This window comes from Grus americana, chromosome 1 (assembly GCF_028858705.1).
Source record: "Grus americana isolate bGruAme1 chromosome 1, bGruAme1.mat, whole genome shotgun sequence".
Taxonomy (NCBI): Eukaryota; Metazoa; Chordata; class Aves; order Gruiformes; family Gruidae; genus Grus; species Grus americana.
In genome coordinates, this window is record NC_072852.1 from 48,769,229 (window position 1) to 48,791,030 (window position 21,802).

General features: G+C 44.7%; 1 protein-coding gene across 1 annotated transcript; it reads left to right on the forward strand.

Moving 5' to 3' along the window:
• Positions 1–1,529: 1,529 nt before the first annotated feature.
• On the forward strand, positions 1,530–20,383 carry LOC129201597 (uncharacterized protein C12orf50 homolog). The gene is made up of 14 exons (XM_054813115.1): positions 1,530–1,797; positions 2,423–2,546; positions 3,766–3,930; positions 5,094–5,171; positions 5,288–5,401; positions 6,016–6,135; positions 14,580–14,744; positions 15,511–15,588; positions 15,705–15,818; positions 16,433–16,552; positions 18,781–18,984; positions 19,411–19,500; positions 20,097–20,188; positions 20,321–20,383. The coding sequence occupies exons 1-14, from the start codon at positions 1,744–1,746 to the stop codon at positions 20,381–20,383; spliced, it is 1,581 nt and encodes a 526-aa protein (XP_054669090.1). The 5' UTR covers positions 1,530–1,743.
• The last annotated feature ends 1,419 nt before the right edge of the window (positions 20,384–21,802 follow it).

The window sequence follows — 21,802 nt, forward strand, 5'->3', positions numbered from 1 at the left end:
CTGATGCTACTAAAACCAGGAAACACGACCCGCAGGCCCACAGCCAGACAGGTGAATGCCACCCCAATCACAACAAGAAATAACTGTGATTGGGCACCATGACTTACTACTTTCACCTTGCGAAGTACTGCACCTCTTGCTGCCTCCGATGAATGCTTCTGTCATAAGTCCGATATTCCTCTGATCACCAAATAAAACTGCTGAAAGAAAAGAAAGAAAAGAAAGAAGAAACATGAGAGAGCAGCTTATTTTTCCCCCACAAGGCTCACAAGCTCCCAGTGCCGTCATGTTGGAGCGGCCTCGTTCCTTGCCCTGGCTGTTCCCTACACTTGGAAAAAGCAAACGCAACCTCAGGGCCAACACCTGGGTGCACCTGGCAGGAAAGGAGGGGGACAGAGCTGAAACGGCCCCCAAACGACCTTCCTTTCCCGCCTTCCAGGGGGGAGCCCTACGGAAACCTCTACCGTGCCTTTCGCTCCAGACCTGCAGCGACACTTCCCGCCGCCCGGGTCTCCCCCTCCCTGCAGCCAGGCCTCACTGAGGCACAGCTACACAGCTAAGAAGAGCCCCTGTTTGGATAGCTCTTGGCAGCGTTAACACTTTCTTACTCGGGCTGCTCCTGCCCGCTGGCAGTTCATTATTCATGGCCCTCGCCTGCTTTCCGGCATGTTCCTTCCCCTGTGTGCCCCAGTCAGCTGTAGGGCTTACGGACCTGTGGGAGCCCTTTCACTCACATTGTTTCTCGCTTCACAGCTCTTTGGGCCATCTCCTGATACCGGAGTCACAAACACATTGATCGGCTCCTCGAGAGACCTGAAGACTTCCAGTCATTTCAATGTCTCCGTGCTTCTCCCCCAGCTTGGGCATAACCACCGCTGAGCCAGCCTCGTACCATTTGTGCCCGTGGAGTCTCTGGCACCTGAAGTGTTCAGCTCCAAGTCACTGATGTCACTCAGTGTGGGAACTGTGACCCCCTGTCCTGGGGATCACAGCCTGCCTGACCGTTTTCCAGGACTGAAACTTCCTTTCCCCGCCTAGATATTGTCTGTTCAGAGGCAGCCTCGGACGGGAGCGAGAACAGAGGTCTTAATTAGGGACACAAGTGTACGCTCTTCTTTCTGCTTTAGCTGTGGCACTGGACATCATGGAAGCAAGAAAAAGCAATGAACCCCAACAACGTCAGCCATTAACAGCTAGCAGTGTACTAACACGAAGCAGCAAGTTTCTCCATCCAAAGAAAGAGGTGCTGCAAGAAAAACATGGGCCAACAGGATTTTGGTTGAAAACCTAGTCAAAGGATAAGGATAAGCAAGAAGTTGGGTATTCTTGTAGCCCTGCCAAATGGGTTTGTTCCGGTTTACGTTAAAGAAACACCAGAAGGGGAGACCCTTTGAAACGGTCCGATTTTCCGTACTCTACTCTGAAGCAAGGGAGAGAGGAAGGTGTTCAAGCTGGACAGGCCACATAGCACCATCATGCTGATGTCACGAGCTGGAGGAGCAGTTGGGAGCTTTCGTAACGTAACATTCTATACCGGCTAGCAACTGCCTTCGTCCGTTCAGCAAGCCCGGAGAAGGTAGCAGCTCCTTCCTTGTTTCCAAAAAGGTCTGAAGGTCCAGGTTTGGAAAGAGAACTACTGCTTTCAGGACACGATTACAAGTTGCCTGAATGTTGAGAGCTCTAACTTTTTCGTGTATGTTCTGCCAGCAGTAGGAGAGTGGAGGAGAAGCCTGAAAGCTGGAAATGGCCGCAGCTGGGAATGACCGCTCTTTCCATGTTTGTTCCCCCTACGCACAGGTAAATGCTGTAGATTGTAGAGTGGTTTGTACCCTTGATTCTCCTGACATATCTGTCTTGAAAGGGAGGGTGGTTATGTAAAGTTAGACATCGCTATGCCACTCTGCGTGGGTCCTGGCCCCATCTGTAGATCAAACAGCTGATTTTCAGGAGCAGTGAGAAGAGCTCACGATCCTCTAAACACCCAGCTGTCCCGACGACAGTCCAGAAGTGGCATGTTTTGGAGATGCTGCTCTGAGACCCAGCTGCTAATGTCTGGAACTGGGTGGAACTTCCCGTCACGTATTCAACTATTTTCAAGTGTGACTTTGATGTCCTTTAAAAAATGACATAGAAACTCATTAAGAAACCGCCGGTAACCCACGATACTGCACGCACTGCAGTACAGTAAGGAGACTGCTTTGCTCCTATTCTCATCTACAGACATCACGAAAGCTCCCTTGCCCTAGCTCAAGGTAACTTCAGAGTTACCTGGAGCTTAAGATAACTTTACATGTTCGAAAGTAGCAGCGCGTGGTCCCACAAAATCTTAGTCATATGTTCACAGCAGTACGCTGTATATGAATCCATTTAGTCCCGTTTTATTGCTGTATTGACAGTATCTGAAACCTGTTTTCTCCTGCAGCAGAAGTACAGCAACATCTCCTGTTTCTGGGAAACACAACCACCAGGCTGCTTGAGGATCAGTTGCGCCTTCCATCATAGCAAACCTCGCAGCATAAATGGACTTTTTTTGCCGCCGAGTAACAGTGAGTAAAAATATTTTCTCAGCCGTTTGTCCAGTAGAGCTCTTAAGTAAGTGCACAAAAACGTCCTTCCAGCGCTTACGTAGCGTACGTGCAGGTGAAGAAATGTACCATGGCAAATCAATCAGGTATGATCCGCTATGCCGGCAAGTTGAAGGCAAAGAAAGGAATTGGATTGGCATTTGAATAGGGTTGCCATATGACTTTTTTTAGCTGTCTGCTTACGAATCTTTGTAACTATCGGTGACATGAAAGGTGAAGTCACAAAAGGCAGTTTAGGTTGCTAAGATCCATGGAGTAAAAATGTTGCCTTCCTTGGGTATTTGCTAGATGAAATCTCTCCAGGAGTGAAAATGGTTAGTGGGCAGGTAAGCACTTAAGAGAAATGAAAAGCAGCGTGTGTGGTTGGAGGGAGGAGGTTGTTAGGGCCACCAGCAGCAGTATCTGTTGATAGAGCACAACATGTTATATGGATGAGACACCCCTTGTAGAGACAACATCAGATTACAGTGCTGTGTGTGCAGATGTATTTCCAGTTTGTCGTTTGGAATAAATTAATAAATCAATAAATACATTACTAATGAAATGAATAAATAAAGGCTCTACCAAGTTAAGTGTTGTATCTTAATTTCTCTTGCACGAGATACAACAAATCTGGTCTGCAGGAGTGCTACTAAAATGCCTTTAACATGATACACATGCTGCTCATAGGCAAGCACGAGATGCACAAGAATCTGGTTGAGTGTAAATTAATATCATGAACTTCATATTCCTTCTCAAAATCTACACTTTGCACTTAGTAGAGAGAGTTGTGGTTCAGAAGATTTTGAGAGAAAAAATTGTCGACAAGCTAAAAATTGGTACTCCTGTGCTTAGCGTTGCTAAACTCTTCAAAATCGATGCCATGGCCTGCCTATTATTCAGCATGTTTAAAATATTTTCACCGGTGGGGTTCTAAACTCATTGACTCACTTCAGCCCCCGTATTACTAATCCCATGTTGTCCCATAGTGTAAATATCTGCCTGCTTTTTCAGACTTTCTGTACTTGGAAGACGCTCTTTTGCCGACCTCAGCAGAAGATTTTTCGGAAAAGGCACAATCCGTCTATTTAATGACTCCTTCAGTATGGCAATGATTTCAAGAAGATACCTGCTGGCCTGAACCTGGATTTGATCTTCCAGTTCCCTCCTAACAAAATGAATGTAATGTTCTTTCCTGCAGATGCCCCATTGCAACAAGGTGTCCAAGAAGGGATTCCGCACCCAGCCCATGGTCAAGAGTCACTCAGAAATCAAAAGAATATTTTACGACCAATTCACCCTCCACTGACTATACACCTCAACGATGAAGACGACGATGAGGACGATGATGAAGAGGAGGAGAACGGTAAACAATTTTTTCTTTTGTTTACCGGGGGGTAGAAGGGGGTTTTCCACTCTCGCAATGCACTTTGCAACTCATTTATTAGCATAACCATCAAACCATCCTCTTTTGAGAAAAGAGGTCTTGACGGGTTTTTGACATAATCTCCAAACTATTGGAACTGGTAGTCACTCTTCAAAATTTCTCAAAATTTGGGGACAAAATGACAAGTTCAGGAGGTGGTACTTCTTCTCTGGGAAACAAACTTTTGAACAGGGGCTGTACACTCTCCTCACTGAAGGTGAAGTCACAGGTTGGTTTACAAAAGGTAGCTGTGTGACTTCCCCTTAAATACTTTGCTCAAAGTATTTACCTATTAAACTGTCTTTCTTTCAAGCCACGAGTTTTCTCACTTTTTCTCTGCCGATTCTCTCCCCCATCCCACCATGGAGGGCAGGTTTCTCATGCTGACTAGAAGCCTTGTTTCACTGATTTCCTAAACTCTGTAGGCGGTCTCATTTTACTACAGAAAGATATTCTTCAATCTAGCAAAGAGAATCCCCTCAAAACTCTTCATTAGTTTAACCAAGTGTGTATGTGTATACATTTATTGCTATATTAGATTTTATTTAGGTTTTGAAATGTAGTTAAACCGTTGACTGAGAGACTCGTTGGGAAGGAATGAACCGTGCAGTCCCAGGGGGTGAAAGCGAGAGACCGACCTGCTCTCATGCGTGCACTCCGCAAATTCCTGTGCTAGTTCTCAGGCCGCCCCAAGCTGCTTTTCACTTTCCCCCTGCCCTTCGGGGCTGCCTGTTAGCGCTTCCTAACTCGGTTTCAGTCCGAGTAAGCCACCTCAATTTAAACAGTATAAAAAGGAGGGCTTTGCTGATCTTAGCGGCCTTAACTGAGACAGACAAGGAGCACTCCCTTCACCAGCTCTGCCGGCAGACATTGCAGCAGAGGAACTTTGGGCAGAGCTTGTTGTATACGTGTTGGAACTGCAATTCCACTGCAGCTGGAAACTCCTGCTATTCAGGAATCATTTTTCTGTCCAGAATCAGAGGTTGCCGTCAGAAAAAAACAAACCCTGACCACAGTGAAACTCACGTTGGTTTTTGACCATTAAGAATTGTTGAAGGTCTTTGTATAGATACCGCGTAACCTTTTAAAAATACTGCCTACAGGTGCTCCTGACTGGGTGCCTCAGACTGCTGCAGACCTTGAAGAGGAAAGAGCAATAAAGGAAATATGCTATCAATCTGGTAAGCAGTAAATCAGTCACTCTTTCCTAAACAGCAATATAGTCACTCTTTCCTAAACAGCAATACTGCCGATACAGTAAACATTGGGTTTTTTCCTCCCCTGGGGGTATGTTTAGGAGAGTATTACGGGATTCAGTACCCTCAGGAACACCAATCAACAAAAACTGTGTCTTCACCTCGGGAAAACGAGCTACTACCCTGGGAAGCTACCGAGCGAGACTTGCAGGCAGGCAAGTGCTTTTCATCTTCTGGGACATCGTTTACCACTTTTTAAATTACTGTTACAGGGAGAAACTACTCCATAGCTTGCCCCTCCTCCCCTCTTCTTTAATGTAGTGACAATGAAGGATAGCGTATTACAAAGAGCGTCAACAGACTTCACTACTTTTTCCCCATATACATGGGTAGTGTCACACACGTGGCGACTACCTGCGTCCACTGGCGAGGGAAAAGGTAGAAATGGGCTATTAAGCCTATGTCTACTTTCCTGAGACACACGACAGAGGTGGTCTTCCCTACAATTTTTCCTCACGACCAAGATTTATGTCACCTCATTGAGATATACTTAGACTATCGACAAGGAAATCAGTAACAAACAGGCAAATACAGGTTCTAATATAGGTCTGTCTTTAGAATTAGATACATTCAGAGAAAAGGATAGAGATGTTTCCCCAAAGCATTTCTTCCAGACAGTTCTCTGAGGTTTTTGGTACCACAATGACATGCATCTTGAAAATACCAGAAATTCAGTCAGATAGGATCACTGAGGGAGGAAGAGAATGGCAGCGCCATTCCCTGGGCTTACACACAAGCAGCTAAACCACTCTCTCTGTTGCCCTTCCAGGCGACGGTGATACAATTCCTACAACATTTAAGAATGCAAAAGGAGAAGGAGAGAGCTCAGGAACGACAGTACCAGCAGAGACCATTCCCAGAACAGATCGTGGATCCTTTGAAAACGGAGGTAATACACTTTAGCATCAGCTTCTCTTTGCTGAACATCATGTGCTAAGTAAAAAAACCTGAACGTGCACGCATTAAGCTTCACCATTTTAGATCCGAGTTATTCTTTCTTTGTTATGTTCTAGAGACTCTTTCTCATGCTGCACCATTACCTGTAACAATCAAAACCACTCTTTACCATTCTGCTTGGGTTAGCATCATTCTAGTAAAAAAAGATCCTCTATGCTGATTCCAATTGAATTTTTCCTGCTTAATTTTGGAAAAGAATTGCTTCTGTGAAGTTATAAAACAGACATGTCCGCAGTAGAATACCCTTACCACTAGGTACGTTGACATCGGAGCTAAAGCCAATGTGACAAGGTTGAAGCTTTGGCCGTTCACTGGTAGTGCTGCAATGCTCCTTGGCACCACGTCAGCAACGCCAGGTCAGCTGTTACAAGCATGCCTGGGCCCATGCTGTAAACTGTATCACCGATGTGCCTGAGGATTAAACTTATATCAAGTTATAAACTGAAGTTAGTTTGCATGCCACATCATTTCAGTTGTTCAGCTCGCAGGACAACACGTAGCTCAACTGACGATGCAGCCGAGCCAGAGGAAAAGCGTGCCTCATGTGCAGCACGTGAGAAATAAGCACCGGTAGGCAGGACCATGCTAATTAAGGTTCCTGGTTTGTTGCTAACTGAGTTACCTTGTAGCGACACACAGACCAGGGTTGTCACCCTATGCTGTGGAGTCCCTTTGCATTGGGTTCCCATTTAGATGGTACACTTTGACTTTGGAAAAGGATTTGTTCCCCCTGTGACACGCTGTCTTGGTTTTACCCCAGCCGGCAGCTAAGCACCACGCAGCCGCTCACTCGCTCCCCCCATCGGGATGGGGGAGAGAACTGGAAAAGTTAAAGTGAGAAAACTCGTGGGTTGAGATAAAGACATTTTAATAGGTAAAGCAAAAGCCGTGCGCACAGGCAAAGCAAAGCAAGGAATTCATTCACCACTCCCCATGGGCAGGCAGGTGTTCAGCCATCTCCAGGGAAGCAGGGCTCTGTCACGCGTAACGGTTACTTGGGAAGACAAACGCCATCACTCCGAACGCCACCCCCCCCCCCTTCTCTTCCCCCCAAGCTCCTTATAAACTGAGCATGACGTCATATGGTATGGAATATCCCTTTGGTCAGCTTGGGTCACCTGTCCTGTCTGTCTCCTCCCAACTTCTTGTGCAGCCCCAGCCATCCCGCTGGCAGGGCAGTGCAAGAAGCAGAAAAGGCCTTGCCCTGTGTAAACACTGCTCAACAAGAAGTCCATAGAACAAAAACATCTCTATATTATCAACACTGTCTCCCGCACAAATCCAAAACATATCCTCACACTAGCTACTATGAAGAAAATCAACCCTCTCAGCTAAAACCAGGACACACGCACATAAATTGCATGCAGCTTTTGATTCGCAGTGATTACAAACGCGTATGTGGATTAAAGCTAATGTTTGTACTTTTAAACTGTAAACCCAAAATACAGTATTCATGAAGATTTTCAAATTCATAATGAGAAGCATTCTAAGCCAGAAGCGGTCAAAGACATTGAACGAGTCCAACACCTTTGTGTTTATAGTCAATTTTTGAGTTTCCTTGCAAGATTTTGCAACTGTGAACTCTTCTAGAGGAACCATAACCGCTTCCGCTTTCCTTCTGAGGAACGGCACTTTTAACATGTACAGCCCAAGAAGACCTGTGTATGAAGTGGGAGATCTGCTTTAAAAAACAAAAAAAAAAAAAACCCAACCCAAAAATACCCCAAAACCACCAACCAAACAAAAAAGCATTTTTGGAGGAGAAGATTGTGCCTGCTTTTGCAAAAAGTAAATATGCGCTATTTTAATCCCTCAGGAACCAATCGCATGGAGCGGGTAAAGAGCTATCCCGGTAAAGAAGCAAAGGAGAAGCAATGGGTTTCCGAGGAAGAAAGCAAGTCCCATAACACAGGAACAGGAAAAGGTATTTTGAGAAAACAGTTGGCTTATTCCTTCTTGTTTACTCAACTCACAGATGACTTGGCAGGACCTAGTTAATTTCTGTTCTTAGTGTCAGATAGGGACAGTCCATATTTGGATTGGACTAGCCACAAAGAGCATTTGCTTTATCTAGGCCTTCCAGCCTCCGGCCTCCTGCAACATGTCCAATTTTGAAGGAATAGCCCAGCATTTTGGTCTGAGTTTGCTGCTTCTCTTTTAGGAATTCACACTCCAGACCCCAAAGCAAAACCACGTCGCCAACAAAGGGGTCAAAGTAAGGACGATGAAGCTGCTTCTGCTGTTCCTCCTGTGAGAGAAACTGGAAGAGACACTTATTTCAGTTCTTCAGAACCTCGAAGATCAGCATATGTAGTCTACCGTACTGCCACCGTCACCCAAGAACCAAAGTGCAATGGACCGACAGGTGGGTTCCTGCTTACACAGGATCCTTAAACGTTAAGAAAGTGATTTCATCTTGCCCGTTTCAGTCACCTCTCTTAAGCTGGGCTGAATCTCCACCTAGAGGTGCCTCCCTGTCTTAATTGCCAATCAAAGGAACCTCCTTCAGACACAGTAACCCCCACTTTCAGACAAATGAAGTGAAGCAAAAGGAATCCCAGCATCACCGCTTCGTCTCAGGGGCGAATAGTTGTGGGGTTTTTCTTTTTCTTTCATAGAGATTACAGAGAGAACATTCTCAATGCGAAGAACACATCTTATCAAATTTCCAGGTTGAGAAAGGATATAGCGTTTAAAAAAAAATGAAAAAAACACCCCCCCCCCCCAAAAAAGGCGATCAGCATTTTTGTCGTAAAAACCACCTTAGCACTTTCGCTACCTTTCTTTTCAGCAGTACCTGAGCCGTATGCTGGGAAACGCTCCAAACCAAAGAATCAGCTTGACGCAAATAGAAGATTTTGGACCCAAACCGAAAGCTATGGTAAGACTCACAGGCTGTGTGCAAAAGGAAAAATTTAGGACTATTGTGGAATTAGTACTTTGAATTAATGGAATTAATCTGGAATTAACAGAAAACCAGAGTATTCATAATAATGATTTCTAACCGAGTTTTACAGAAAACTAGTCAGTCATTGGGCAGCATACTCTGACGCAAAATCAACCACCTAGTACAAAAACATAACACTGCCTTGCATCTAGCGCTTTCCCAAGCAGGGACAAAAAAGGAGACCGGATTGTGGAGTAGTCTAATCTAAAAGCAACTGATGCCTTTGGGCAGGTTGTCTACACAGGAACATTCACTTTGTCCAAGTCAAGGATGTCCGTGGCACAATCCGCCTCCTTTGGAAGATCCTGTGAGCCTGATGGAAACGCTGCGAGATTACAGATGATCTTTAGAGTTCTAGGGGCAAAATCTATATTTAATACTACCTTGTATTTCAGAGGTGGTGTCTGAGTCACCCAATGTATGCATTGATACTTCAGCTAATGTAATATTTAATTTGCATACCAGGCTAAGAGAGTCTTTCCCTAAATTGCAGCTGAAATTAAGAAAGAGTGCTTGTCTTTTTTCTACAGACAAATATACTTCAGGCTCTTACAATGCACCAACTTGGAGGAAAAGAAATCCACACCCTAAAACGTTCTCAAAGTCTAAAACAACCAGTCAGGTAACTGAGATTAGAACCTCTATCTTGCGTCTTCTGTTGGAAGTCTAATTCTTAACACCTTTTGAACAGAGCATAGACTTTCCCTCTAATAAGTGATGCACAACATGTTCTGCCTATCTATTTTGACAACAGAGCCAAGAAGACAGGGAAGTGAACAGGAAAGGAGAGCGATACATAGACAGGAGAAAGAGATGAAGCCAGTTCTTCGACTTACAAGAGCAATCGAAATTGAAATGTGGAAATTATCAGCTGGAAAATCCAAAGAGGACACAATTGCAAATTCCAAAAATAAGATGCAGGAAGTACACGACAATGTTTCAAAACTGATTGAAAACACAAAATATACGTTCTGTGTGATCACAGATCCACTAAGGTTAATTTGTTATGAAAATTTGACTGTTTAAATGACTTTTGCAGATGATGTTTTAAGGCATAATTTCTAAGATGAATAAATACTAGCACTTTTTCACTTTGCAGTTTCAGAGGTCTTTTAATGCAATGCATCTTCTCGTTTCCTCCCAACCTCCACACTTCTGTTACTCTTCCCCAAAGAAATTACACACCCTTTACTATACAAGTTCTAGTGTGCAAGGCAGAACTACCAACCGGACATTTTAGAACCGGAGTAGTTCCTTGACTGGCACCTTCACTGCAACCAACCTATAAACACCTACTATCTTTACGGTAACTACCACTTTGCGGTCAAGATGTTTAATGACAGGTGAAGTCACAACAGCTGTAATCCAATAGAGCACACAATAGAAGTGAAACCTAAGTGAAACAAGGCTTCTAGTCAGCACGAGAAACCTGCCCTCCACGGTGGGATGGGGGAGAGAATCGGAAGAGAAAAAGTGAGAAAACTCGGGGCTTGAAATAAAGACACTTTAATAGGTAAAACAAAAGCCACACGCGCAAGCAAAGCAAGACAAGGAAATGGCTCACCACTTCCCATCGGCAGGCAGGTGTTCAGCCATCCCCAGGAAAGCAGGGCTCCATCACGCGTTAACGGTGACTTGGGAAGAAAAAAACGCCACCGCTCTGAGTCTACCCTCTTTCTTCTTCTTCTTCTTCTTCTTCTTCTTCTTCTTCTTCTTCTTCTTCTTCTTCCCAAAGCCCCTTATATGCTGAGCATGACCTCCTATGGTATGCAATATCCCTTTAGTCGGCTGGGGTCAGCCGTCCCGGCTGTGTCCCCTCCCAACTTCTTGTGCACCCCCAGCTACTCGCTGGTGGGGGGGGGTGAGAAGCAGAAAAGGCCTTGACGCTGCCTGAGCACTGCTCAGCAGTAACCAAAATATCCTGGTATTAGCAACACTGTTTTCAGCACAAATCCACAACACAGCCCCACACTGTGCAGAAAAATAACTCTATCCTAGCCAAAACCTAGTGCAGGGAGGTCCCCTTACACAACCACCATCAAGATGGCGCTGGTACTCAGAGCTGAACAACGAAGTTACTGACGTTTTGGCAATCGTTTCAGCTCTTCCATCCAGAACCCAAACACCCAGGGGAGAAAGTCACCCAGCCGACACACAGCAGTAGCTGCTGCTCCTGCTCCTGCTGCTGCTGCTGCTACTAAAACCAGGAAACACGACCCGCAGGCCCACAGCCAGACAGGTGAATGCCACCCCAATCACAACAAGAAATAACTGTGATTGGGCACCATGACTTACTACTTTCACCTTGCGAAGTACTGCACCTCTTGCTGCCTCGGATGAATGCTTCTGTCATAAGTCCGATATTCCTCTGATCACCAAATAAAACTGCTGAAAGAAAAGAAAGAAAAGAAAGAAGAAACATGAGAGAGCAGCTTATTTTTCCCCCACAAGGCTCACAAGCTCCCAGTGCCGTCATGTTGGAGCGGCCTCGTTCCTTGCCCTGGCTGTTCCCTACACTTGGAAAAAGCAAACGCAACCTCAGGGCCAACACCTGGGTGCACCTGGCAGGAAAGGAGGGGGACAGAGCTGAAACGGCCCCCAAACGACCTTCCTTTCCCGCCTTCCAGGGGGGAGCCCTACGGAAACCTCTACCGTGCCTTTCGCTCCAGACCTGCAGCGACTGAAACTTCCTTTCCCCGCCTAGATATTGTCTGTTCAGAGGCAGCCTCGGACAGGAGCGAGAACAGAGGTCTTAATTAGGGACACAAGTGTACGCTGTTCTTTCTGCTTTAGCTGTGGCACTGGACATCATGGAAGCAAGAAAAAGCAATGAACCCCAACAACGTCAGCCATTAACAGCTAGCAGTGTACTAACACGAAGCAGCAAGTTTCTCCATCCAAAGAAAGAGGTGCTGCAAGAAAAACATGGGCCAACAGGATTTTGGTTGAAAACCTAGTCAAAGGATAAGGATAAGCAAGAAGTTGGGTATTCTTGTAGCCCTGCCAAATGGGTTTGTTCCGGTTTACGTTAAAGAAACACCAGAAGGGGAGACCCTTTGAAACGGTCCGATTTTCCGTACTCTACTCTGAAGCAAGGGAGAGAGGAAGGTGTTCAAGCTGGACAGGCCACATAGCACCATCATGCTGATGTCACGAGCTGGAGGAGCAGTTGGGAGCTTTCGTAACGTAACATTCTATACCGGCTAGCAACTGCCTTCGTCCGTTCGGCAAGCCCGGAGAAGGTAGCAGCTCCTTCCTTGTTTCCAAAAAGGTCTGAAGGTCCAGGTTTGGAAAGAGAACTACTGCTTTCAGGACACGATTACAAGTTGCCTGAATGTTGAGAGCTCTAACTTTTTCGTGTATGTTCTGCCAGCAGTAGGAGAGTGGAGGAGAAGCCTGAAAGCTGGAAATGGCCGCAGCTGGGAATGACCGCTCTTTCCATGTTTGTTCCCCCTACGCACAGGTAAATGCTGTAGATTGTAGAGTGGTTTGTACCCTTGATTCTCCTGACATATCTGTCTTGAAAGGGAGGGTGGTTATGTAAAGTTAGACATCGCTATGCCACTCTGCGTGGGTCCTGGCCCCATCTGTAGATCAAACAGCTGATTTTCAGGAGCAGTGAGAAGAGCTCACGATCCTCTAAACACCCAGCTGTCCCGACGACAGTCCAGAAGTGGCGTTTTGGAGATGCTGCTCTGAGACCCAGCTGCTAATGTCTGGAACTGGGTGGAACTTCCCGTCACGTATTCAACTATTTTCAAGTGTGACTTTGATGTCCTTTAAAAAATGACATAGAAACTCATTAAGAAACCGCCGGTAACCCACGATACTGCACGCACTGCGGTACAGTAAGGAGACTGCTTTGCTCCTATTCTCATCTACAGACATCACGAAAGCTCCCTTGCCCTAGCTCAAGGTAACTTCAGAGTTACCTGGAGCTTAAGATAACTTTACATGTTCAAAAGTAGCAGCGCGTGGTCCCACAAAATCTTAGTCATATGTTCACAGCAGTACGCTGTATATGAATCCATTTAGTCCCGTTTTATCGCTGTATTGACAGTATCTGAAACCTGTTTTCTCCTGCAGCAGAAGTACAGCAACATCTCCTGTTTCTGGGAAAAACAACCATCAGGCTGCTTGAGGATCAGTTGCGCCTTCCATCATAGCAAACCTCGCAGCATAAATGGACTTTTTTTGCCGCCGAGTAACAGTGAGTAAAAATATTTTCTCAGCCATTTGTCCAGTAGAGCTCTTAAGTAAGTGCACAGAAACGTCCTTCCAGCGCTTACGTAGCGTACGTGCAGGTGAAGAAATGTACCATGGCAAATCAATCAGGTATGATCCGCTATGCCGGCAAGTTGAAGGCAAAGAAAGGAATTGGATTGGCATTTGAATAGGGTTGCCATATGACTTTTTTTAGCTGTCTGCTTACGAATCTTTGTAACTATCGGTGACATGAAAGGTGAAGTCACAAAAGGCAGTTTAGGTTGCTAAGATCCATGGAGTAAAAATGTTGCCTTCCTTGGGTATTTGCTAGATGAAATCTCTCCAGGAGTGAAAATGGTTAGTGGGCAGGTAAGCACTTAAGAGAAATGAAAAGCAGCGTGTGTGGTTGGAGGGAGGAGGTTGTTAGGGCCACCAGCAGCAGTATCTGTTGATAGAGCACAACATGTTATATGGATGAGACACCCCTTGTAGAGACAACATCAGATTACAGTGCTGTGTGTGCAGATGTATTTCCAGTTTGTCGTTTGGAATAAATTAATAAATCAATAAATACATTACTAATGAAATGAATAAATAAAGGCTCTACCAAGTTAAGTGTTGTATCTTAATTTCTCTTGCACGAGATACAACAAATCTGGTCTGCAGGAGTGCTACTAAAATGCCTTTAACATGATACACATGCTGCTCATAGGCAAGCACGAGATGCACAAGAATCTGGTTGAGTGTAAATTAATATCATGAACTTCATATTCCTTCTCAAAATCTACACTTTGCACTTAGTAGAGAGAGTTGTGGTTCAGAAGATTTTGAGAGAAAAAATTGTCGACAAGCTAAAAATTGGTACTCCTGTGCTTAGCGTTGCTAAACTCTTCAAAATCGATGCCATGGCCTGCCTATTATTCAGCATGTTTAAAATATTTTCACAGGTGGGGTTCTAAACTCATTGACTCACTTCAGCCCCCGTATTACTAATCCCATGTTGTCCCATAGTGTAAATATCTGCCTGCTTTTTCAGACTTTCTGTACTTGGAAGACGCTCTTTTGCCGACCTCAGCAGAAGATTTTTCGGAAAAGGCACAATCCGTCTATTTAATGACTCCTTCAGTATGGCAATGATTTCAAGAAGATACCTGCTGGCCTGAACCTGGATTTGATCTTCCAGTTCCCTCCTAACAAAATGAATGTAATGTTCTTTCCTGCAGATGCCCCATTGCAACAAGGTGTCCAAGAAGGGATTCCGCACCCAGCCCATGGTCAAGAGTCACTCAGAAATCAAAAGAATATTTTACGACCAATTCACCCTCCACTGACTATACACCTCAACGATGAAGACGACGATGAGGACGATGATGAAGAGGAGGAGAACGGTAAACAATTTTTTCTTTTGTTTACCGGGGGGTAGAAGGGGGTTTTCCACTCTCGCAATGCACTTTCCAACTCATTTATTAGCATAACCATCAAACCATCCTCTTTTGAGAAAAGAGGTCTTGACGGGTTTTTGACATAATCTCCAAACTATTGGAACTGGTAGTCACTCTTCAAAATTTCTCAAAATTTGGGGACAAAATGACAAGTTCAGGAGGTGGTACTTCTTCTCTGGGAAACAAACTTTTGAACAGGGGCTGTACACTCTCCTCACTGAAGGTGAAGTCACAGGTTGGTTTACAAAAGGTAGCTGTGTGACTTCCCCTTAAATACTTTGCTCAAAGTATTTACCTATTAAACTGTCTTTCTTTCAAGCCACGAGTTTTCTCACTTTTTCTCTGCCGATTCTCTCCCCCATCCCACCATGGAGGGCAGGTTTCTCATGCTGACTAGAAGCCTTGTTTCACTGATTTCCTAAACTCTGTAGGCGGTCTCATTTTACTACAGAAAGATATTCTTCAATCTAGCAAAGACATTGCAGCAGAGGAACTTTGGGCAGAGCTTGTTGTATACGTGTTGGAACTGCAATTCCACTGCAGCTGGAAACTCCTGCTATTCAGGAATCATTTTTCTGTCCAGAATCAGAGGTTGCCGTCAGAAAAAAACAAACCCTGACCACAATGAAACTCACGTTGGTTTTTGACCATTAAGAATTGTTGAAGGTCTTTGTATAGATACCGCGTAACCTTTTAAAAATACTGCCTACAGGTGCTCCTGACTGGGTGCCTCAGACTGCTGCAGACCTTGAAGAGGAAAGAGCAATAAAGGAAATATGCTATCAATCTGGTAAGTAGGAAATCAGTCACTCTTTCCTAAACAGCAATATAGTCACTCTTTCCTAAACAGCAATACTGCCGATACAGTAAACATTGGGTTTTTTCCTCCCCTGGGGGTATGTTTAGGAGAGTATTACGGGATTCAGTACCCTCAGGAACACCAATCAACAAAAACTGTGTCTTCACCTCGGGAAAATGAGCTACTACCCTGGGAAGCTACCGAGCGAGACTTGCAGGCAGGCAAGTGCTTTTCATCTTCTGGGACATCGTTTACCACTTTTTAAATTACTGTTACAGGGAGAAACTACTCCATAGCTTGCCCCTCCTCCCCTCTTCTTTAATGTAGTGACAATGAAGGATAGCGTATTACAAAGAGCGTCAACAGACTTCACTACTTTTTCCCCATATACATGGGTAGTGTCACACACGTGGCGACTACCTGCGCCCACTGGCAAGGGAAAAGGTAGAAATGGGCTATTAAGCCTATGTCTACTTTCCTGAGACACACGACAGAGGTGGTCTTCCCTACAATTTTTCCTCACGACCAAGATTTATGTCACCTCATTGAGATATACTTAGACTATCGACAAGGAAATCAGTAACAAACAGGCAAATACAGGTTCTAATATAGGTCTGTCTTTAGAATTAGATACATTCAGAGAAAAGGATAGAGATGTTTCCCCAAAGCATTTCTTCCAGACAGTTCTCTGAGGTTTTTGGTACCACAATGACATGCATCTTGAAAATACCAGAAATTCAGTCAGATAGGATCACTGAGGGAGGAAGAGAATGGCAGCGCCATTCCCCGGGCTTACACACAAGCAGCTAAACCACTCTCTCTGTTGCCCTTCCAGGCGACGGTGATACAATTCCTACAACATTTAAGAATGCAAAAGGAGAAGGAGAGAGCTCAGGAACGACAGTACCAGCAGAGACCATTCCCAGAACAGATCGTGGATCCTTTGAAAACGGAGGTAATACACTTTAGCATCAGCTTCTCTTTGCTGAACATCATGTGCTAAGTAAAAAAACCTGAACGTGCACGCATTAAGCTTCACCATTTTAGATCCGAGTTATTCTTTCTTTGTTATGTTCTAGAGACTCTTTCTCATGCTGCACCATTACCTGTAACAATCAAAACCACTCTTTACCATTCTGCTTGGGTTAGCATCATTCTAGTAAAAAAAGATCCTCTATGCTGATTCCAATTGAATTTTTCCTGCTTAATTTTGGAAAAGAATTGCTTCTGTGAAGTTATAAAACAGACATGTCCGCAGTAGAATACCCTTACCACTAGGTACGTTGACATCGGAGCTAAAGCCAATGTGACAAGGTTGAAGCTTTGGCCGTTCACTGGTAGTGCTGCAATGCTCCTTGGCACCACGTCAGCAACGCCAGGTCAGCTGTTACAAGCATGCCTGGGCCCATGCTGTAAACTGTATCACCGATGTGCCTGAGGATTAAACTTATATCAAGTTATAAACTGAAGTTAGTTTGCATGCCACATCATTTCAGTTGTTCAGCTCGCAGGACAACACGTAGCTCAACTGACGATGCAGCCGAGCCAGAGGAAAAGCGTGCCTCATGTGCAGCACGTGAGAAATAAGCACCAGTAGGCAGGACCATGCTAATTAAGGTTCCTGGTTTGTTGCTAACTGAGTTACCTTGTAGCGACACACAGACCAGGGTTGTCACCCTATGCTGTGGAGTCCCTTTGCATTGGGTTCCCATTTAGATGGTACACTTTGACTTTGGAAAAGGATTTGTTCCCCCTGTGACACGCTGTCTTGGTTTTACCCCAGCCGGCAGCTAAGCACCACGCAGCCGCTCACTCGCTCCCCCCATCGGGATGGGGGAGAGAACTGGAAAAGTTAAAGTGAGAAAACTCGTGGGTTGAGATAAAGACATTTTAATAGGTAAAGCAAAAGCCGTGCGCACAGGCAAAGCAAAGCAAGGAATTCATTCACCACTCCCCATGGGCAGGCAGGTGTTCAGCCATCCCCAGGGAAGCAGGGCTCTGTCACGCGTAACGGTTACTTGGGAAGACAAACGCCATCACTCCGAACGCCACCCCCCCCACCTTCTCTTCCCCCCAAGCTCCTTATAAACTGAGCATGACGTCATATGGTATGGAATATCCCTTTGGTCAGCTTGGGTCACCTGTCCTGTCTGTCTCCTCCCAACTTCTTGTGCAGCCCCAGCCATCCCGCTGGCAGGGCAGTGCAAGAAGCAGAAAAGGCCTTGCCCTGTGTAAACACTGCTCAACAAGAAGTCCATAGAACAAAAACATCTCTATATTATCAACACTGTCTCCCGCACAAATCCAAAACATATCCTCACACTAGCTACTATGAAGAAAATCAACCCTCTCAGCTAAAACCAGGACACACGCACATAAATTGCATGCAGCTTTTGATTCGCAGTGATTACAAACGCGTATGTGGATTAAAGCTAATGTTTGTACTTTTAAACTGTAAACCCAAAATACAGTATTCATGAAGATTTTCAAATTCATAATGAGAAGCATTCTAAGCCAGAAGCGGTCAAAGACATTGAACGAGTCCAACACCTTTGTGTTTATAGTCAATTTTTGAGTTTCCTTGCAAGATTTTGCAACTGTGAACTCTTCTAGAGGAACCATAACCGCTTCCGCTTTCCTTCTGAGGAACGGCACTTTTAACATGTACAGCCCAAGAAGACCTGTGTATGAAGTGGGAGATCTGCTTTAAAAAACAAAAAAAAAAAAACCCAACCCAAAAATACCCCAAAACCACCAACCAAACAAAAAAGCATTTTTGGAGGAGAAGATTGTGCCTGCTTTTGCAAAAAGTAAATATGCGCTATTTTAATCCCTCAGGAACCAATCGCATGGAGCGGGTAAAGAGCTATCCCGGTAAAGAAGCAAAGGAGAAGCAATGGGTTTCCGAGGAAGAAAGCAAGTCCCATAACACAGGAACAGGAAAAGGTATTTTGAGAAAACAGTTGGCTTATTCCTTCTTGTTTACTCAACTCACAGATGACTTGGCAGGACCTAGTTAATTTCTGTTCTTAGTGTCAGATAGGGACAGTCCATATTTGGATTGGACTAGCCACAAAGAGCATTTGCTTTATCTAGGCCTTCCAGCCTCCGGCCTCCTGCAACATGTCCAATTTTGAAGGAATAGCCCAGCATTTTGGTCTGAGTTTGCTGCTTCTCTTTTAGGAATTCACACTCCAGACCCCAAAGCAAAACCACGTCGCCAACAAAGGGGTCAAAGTAAGGACGATGAAGCTGCTTCTGCTGTTCCTCCTGTGAGAGAAACTGGAAGAGACACTTATTTCAGTTCTTCAGAACCTCGAAGATCAGCATATGTAGTCTACCGTACTGCCACCGTCACCCAAGAACCAAAGTGCAATGGACCGACAGGTGGGTTCCTGCTTACACAGGATCCTTAAACGTTAAGAAAGTGATTTCATCTTGCCCGTTTCAGTCACCTCTCTTAAGCTGGGCTGAATCTCCACCTAGAGGTGCCTCCCTGTCTTAATTGCCAATCAAAGGAACCTCCTTCAGACACAGTAACCCCCACTTTCAGACAAATGAAGTGAAGCAAAAGGAATCCCAGCATCACCGCTTCGTCTCAGGGGCGAATAGTTGTGGGGTTTTTCTTTTTCTTTCATAGAGATTACAGAGAGAACATTCTCAATGCGAAGAACACATCTTATCAAATTTCCAGGTTGAGAAAGGATATAGCGTTTAAAAAAAAATGAAAAAAACACCCCCCCCCCCCAAAAAAGGCGATCAGCATTTTTGTCGTAAAAACCACCTTAGCACTTTCGCTACCTTTCTTTTCAGCAGTACCTCAGCCGTATGCTGGGAAACGCTCCAAACAAAAGAATCAGCTTGACGCAAATAGAAGATTTTGGACCCAAACCGAAAGCTATGGTAAGACTCACAGGCTGTGTGCAAAAGGAAAAATTTAGGACTATTGTGGAATTAGTACTTTGAATTAATGGAATTAATCTGGAATTAACAGAAAACCAGAGTATTCATAATAATGATTTCTAACCGAGTTTTACAGAAAACTAGTCAGTCATTGGGCAGCATACTCTGACGCAAAATCAACCACCTAGTACAAAAACATAACACTGCCTTGCATCTAGCGCTTTCCCAAGCAGGGACAAAAAAGGAGACCGGATTGTGGAGTAGTCTAATCTAAAAGCAACTGATGCCTTTGGGCAGGTTGTCTACACAGGAACATTCACTTTGTCCAAGTCAAGGATGTCCGTGGCACAATCCGCCTCCTTTGGAAGATCCTGTGAGCCTGATGGAAACGCTGCGAGATTACAGATGATCTTTAGAGTTCTAGGGGGAAAATCTATATTTAATACTACCTTGTATTTCAGAGGTGGTGTCTGAGTCACCCAATGTATGCATTGATACTTCAGCTAATGTAATATTTAATTTGCATACCAGGCTAAGAGAGTCTTTCCCTAAATTGCAGCTGAAATTAAGAAAGAGTGCCTGTCTTTTTTCTACAGACAAATATACTTCAGGCTCTTACAATGCACCAACTTGGAGGAAAAGAAATCCACACCCTAAAACGTTCTCAAAGTCTAAAACAACCAGTCAGGTAACTGAGATTAGAACCTCTATCTTGCGTCTTCTGTTGGAAGTCTAATTCTTAACACCTTTTGAACAGAGCATAGACTTTCCCTCTAATAAGTGATGCACAACATGTTCTGCCTATCTATTTTGACAACAGAGCCAAGAAGACATGGAAGTGAACAGGAAAGGAGAGCGATACATAGACAGGAGAAAGAGATGAAGCCACTTCTTCGACTTACAAGAGCAATCGAAATTGAAATGTGGAAATTATCAGCTGGAAAATCCAAAGAGGACACAATTGCAAATTCCAAAAATAAGATGCAGGAAGTACACGACAATGTTTCAAAACTGATTGAAAACACAAAATATACGTTCTGTGTGATCACAGATCCACTAAGGTTAATTTGTTATGAAAATTTGACTGTTGAAATGACTTTTGCAGATGATGTTTTAAGGCATAATTTCTAAGATGAATAAATACTAGCACTTTTTCACTTTGCAGTTTCAGAGGTCTTTTAATGCAATGCATCTTCTCGTTTCCTCCCAACCTCCACACTTCTGTTACTCTTCCCCAAAGAAATTACACACCCTTTACTATACAAGTTCTAGTGTGCAAGGCAGAACTACCAACCGGACATTTTAGAACCAGAGTAGTTCCTTGACCGGCACCTTCACTGCAACCAACCTATAAACACCTACTATCTTTACGGTAACTACCACTTTGCGGTCAAGATGTTTAATGACAGGTGAAGTCACAACAGCTGTAATCCAATAGAGCACACAATAGAAGTGAAACCTAAGTGAAACAAGGCTTCTAGTCAGCACGAGAAACCTGCCCTCCACGGTGGGATGGGGGAGAGAATCGGAAGAGAAAAAGTGAGAAAACTCGGGGCTTGAAATAAAGACACTTTAATAGGTAAAACAAAAGCCACACGCGCAAGCAAAGCAAGACAAGGAAATGGCTCACCACTTCCCATCGGCAGGCAGGTGTTCAGCCATCCCCAGGAAAGCAGGGCTCCATCACGCGTTAACGGTGACTTGGGAAGAAAAAAACGCCACCGCTCTGAGTCTACCCTCTTTCTTCTTCTTCTTCTTCTTCTTCTTCTTCTTCTTCTTCTTCTTCTTCTTCCCAAAGCCCCTTATATGCTGAGCATGACCTCCTATGGTATGCAATATCCCTTTAGTCGGCTGGGGTCAGCCGTCCCGGCTGTGTCCCCTCCCAACTTCTTGTGCACCCCCAGCTACTCGCTGGTGGGGGGGGGTGAGAAGCAGAAAAGGCCTTGACGCTGCCTGAGCACTGCTCAGCAGTAACCAAAATATCCTGGTATTAGCAACACTGTTTTCAGCACAAATCCACAACACAGCCCCACACTGTGCAGAAAAATAACTCTATCCTAGCCAAAACCTAGTGCAGGGAGGTCCCCTTACACAACCACCATCAAGATGGCGCTGGTACTCAGAGCTGAACAACGAAGTTACTGACGTTTTGGCAATCGTTTCAGCTCTTCCATCCAGAACCCAAACACCCAGGGGAGAAAGTCACCCAGCCGACACACAGCAGTAGCTGCTGCTCCTGCTCCTGCTGCTGCTGCTGCTACTAAAACCAGGAAACACGACCCGCAGGCCCACAGCCAGACAG

Bases quoted from the DNA above. Each gene is read 5' to 3' on its own strand.
- LOC129201597 (XM_054813115.1), top strand. From the start codon at position 1,744: ATGGCCGCAGCTGGGAATGACCGCTCTTTCCATGTTTGTTCCCCCTAC. The intron at 1,798-2,422 runs GTAAATGCTGTA...TTTCTCCTGCAG, and splicing joins TTTGTTCCCCCTACGCACAG to CAGAAGTACAGCAACATCTC. The intron at 6,136-14,579 runs GTAATACACTTT...TCTTTCCTGCAG, and splicing joins TGGATCCTTTGAAAACGGAG to ATGCCCCATTGCAACAAGGT.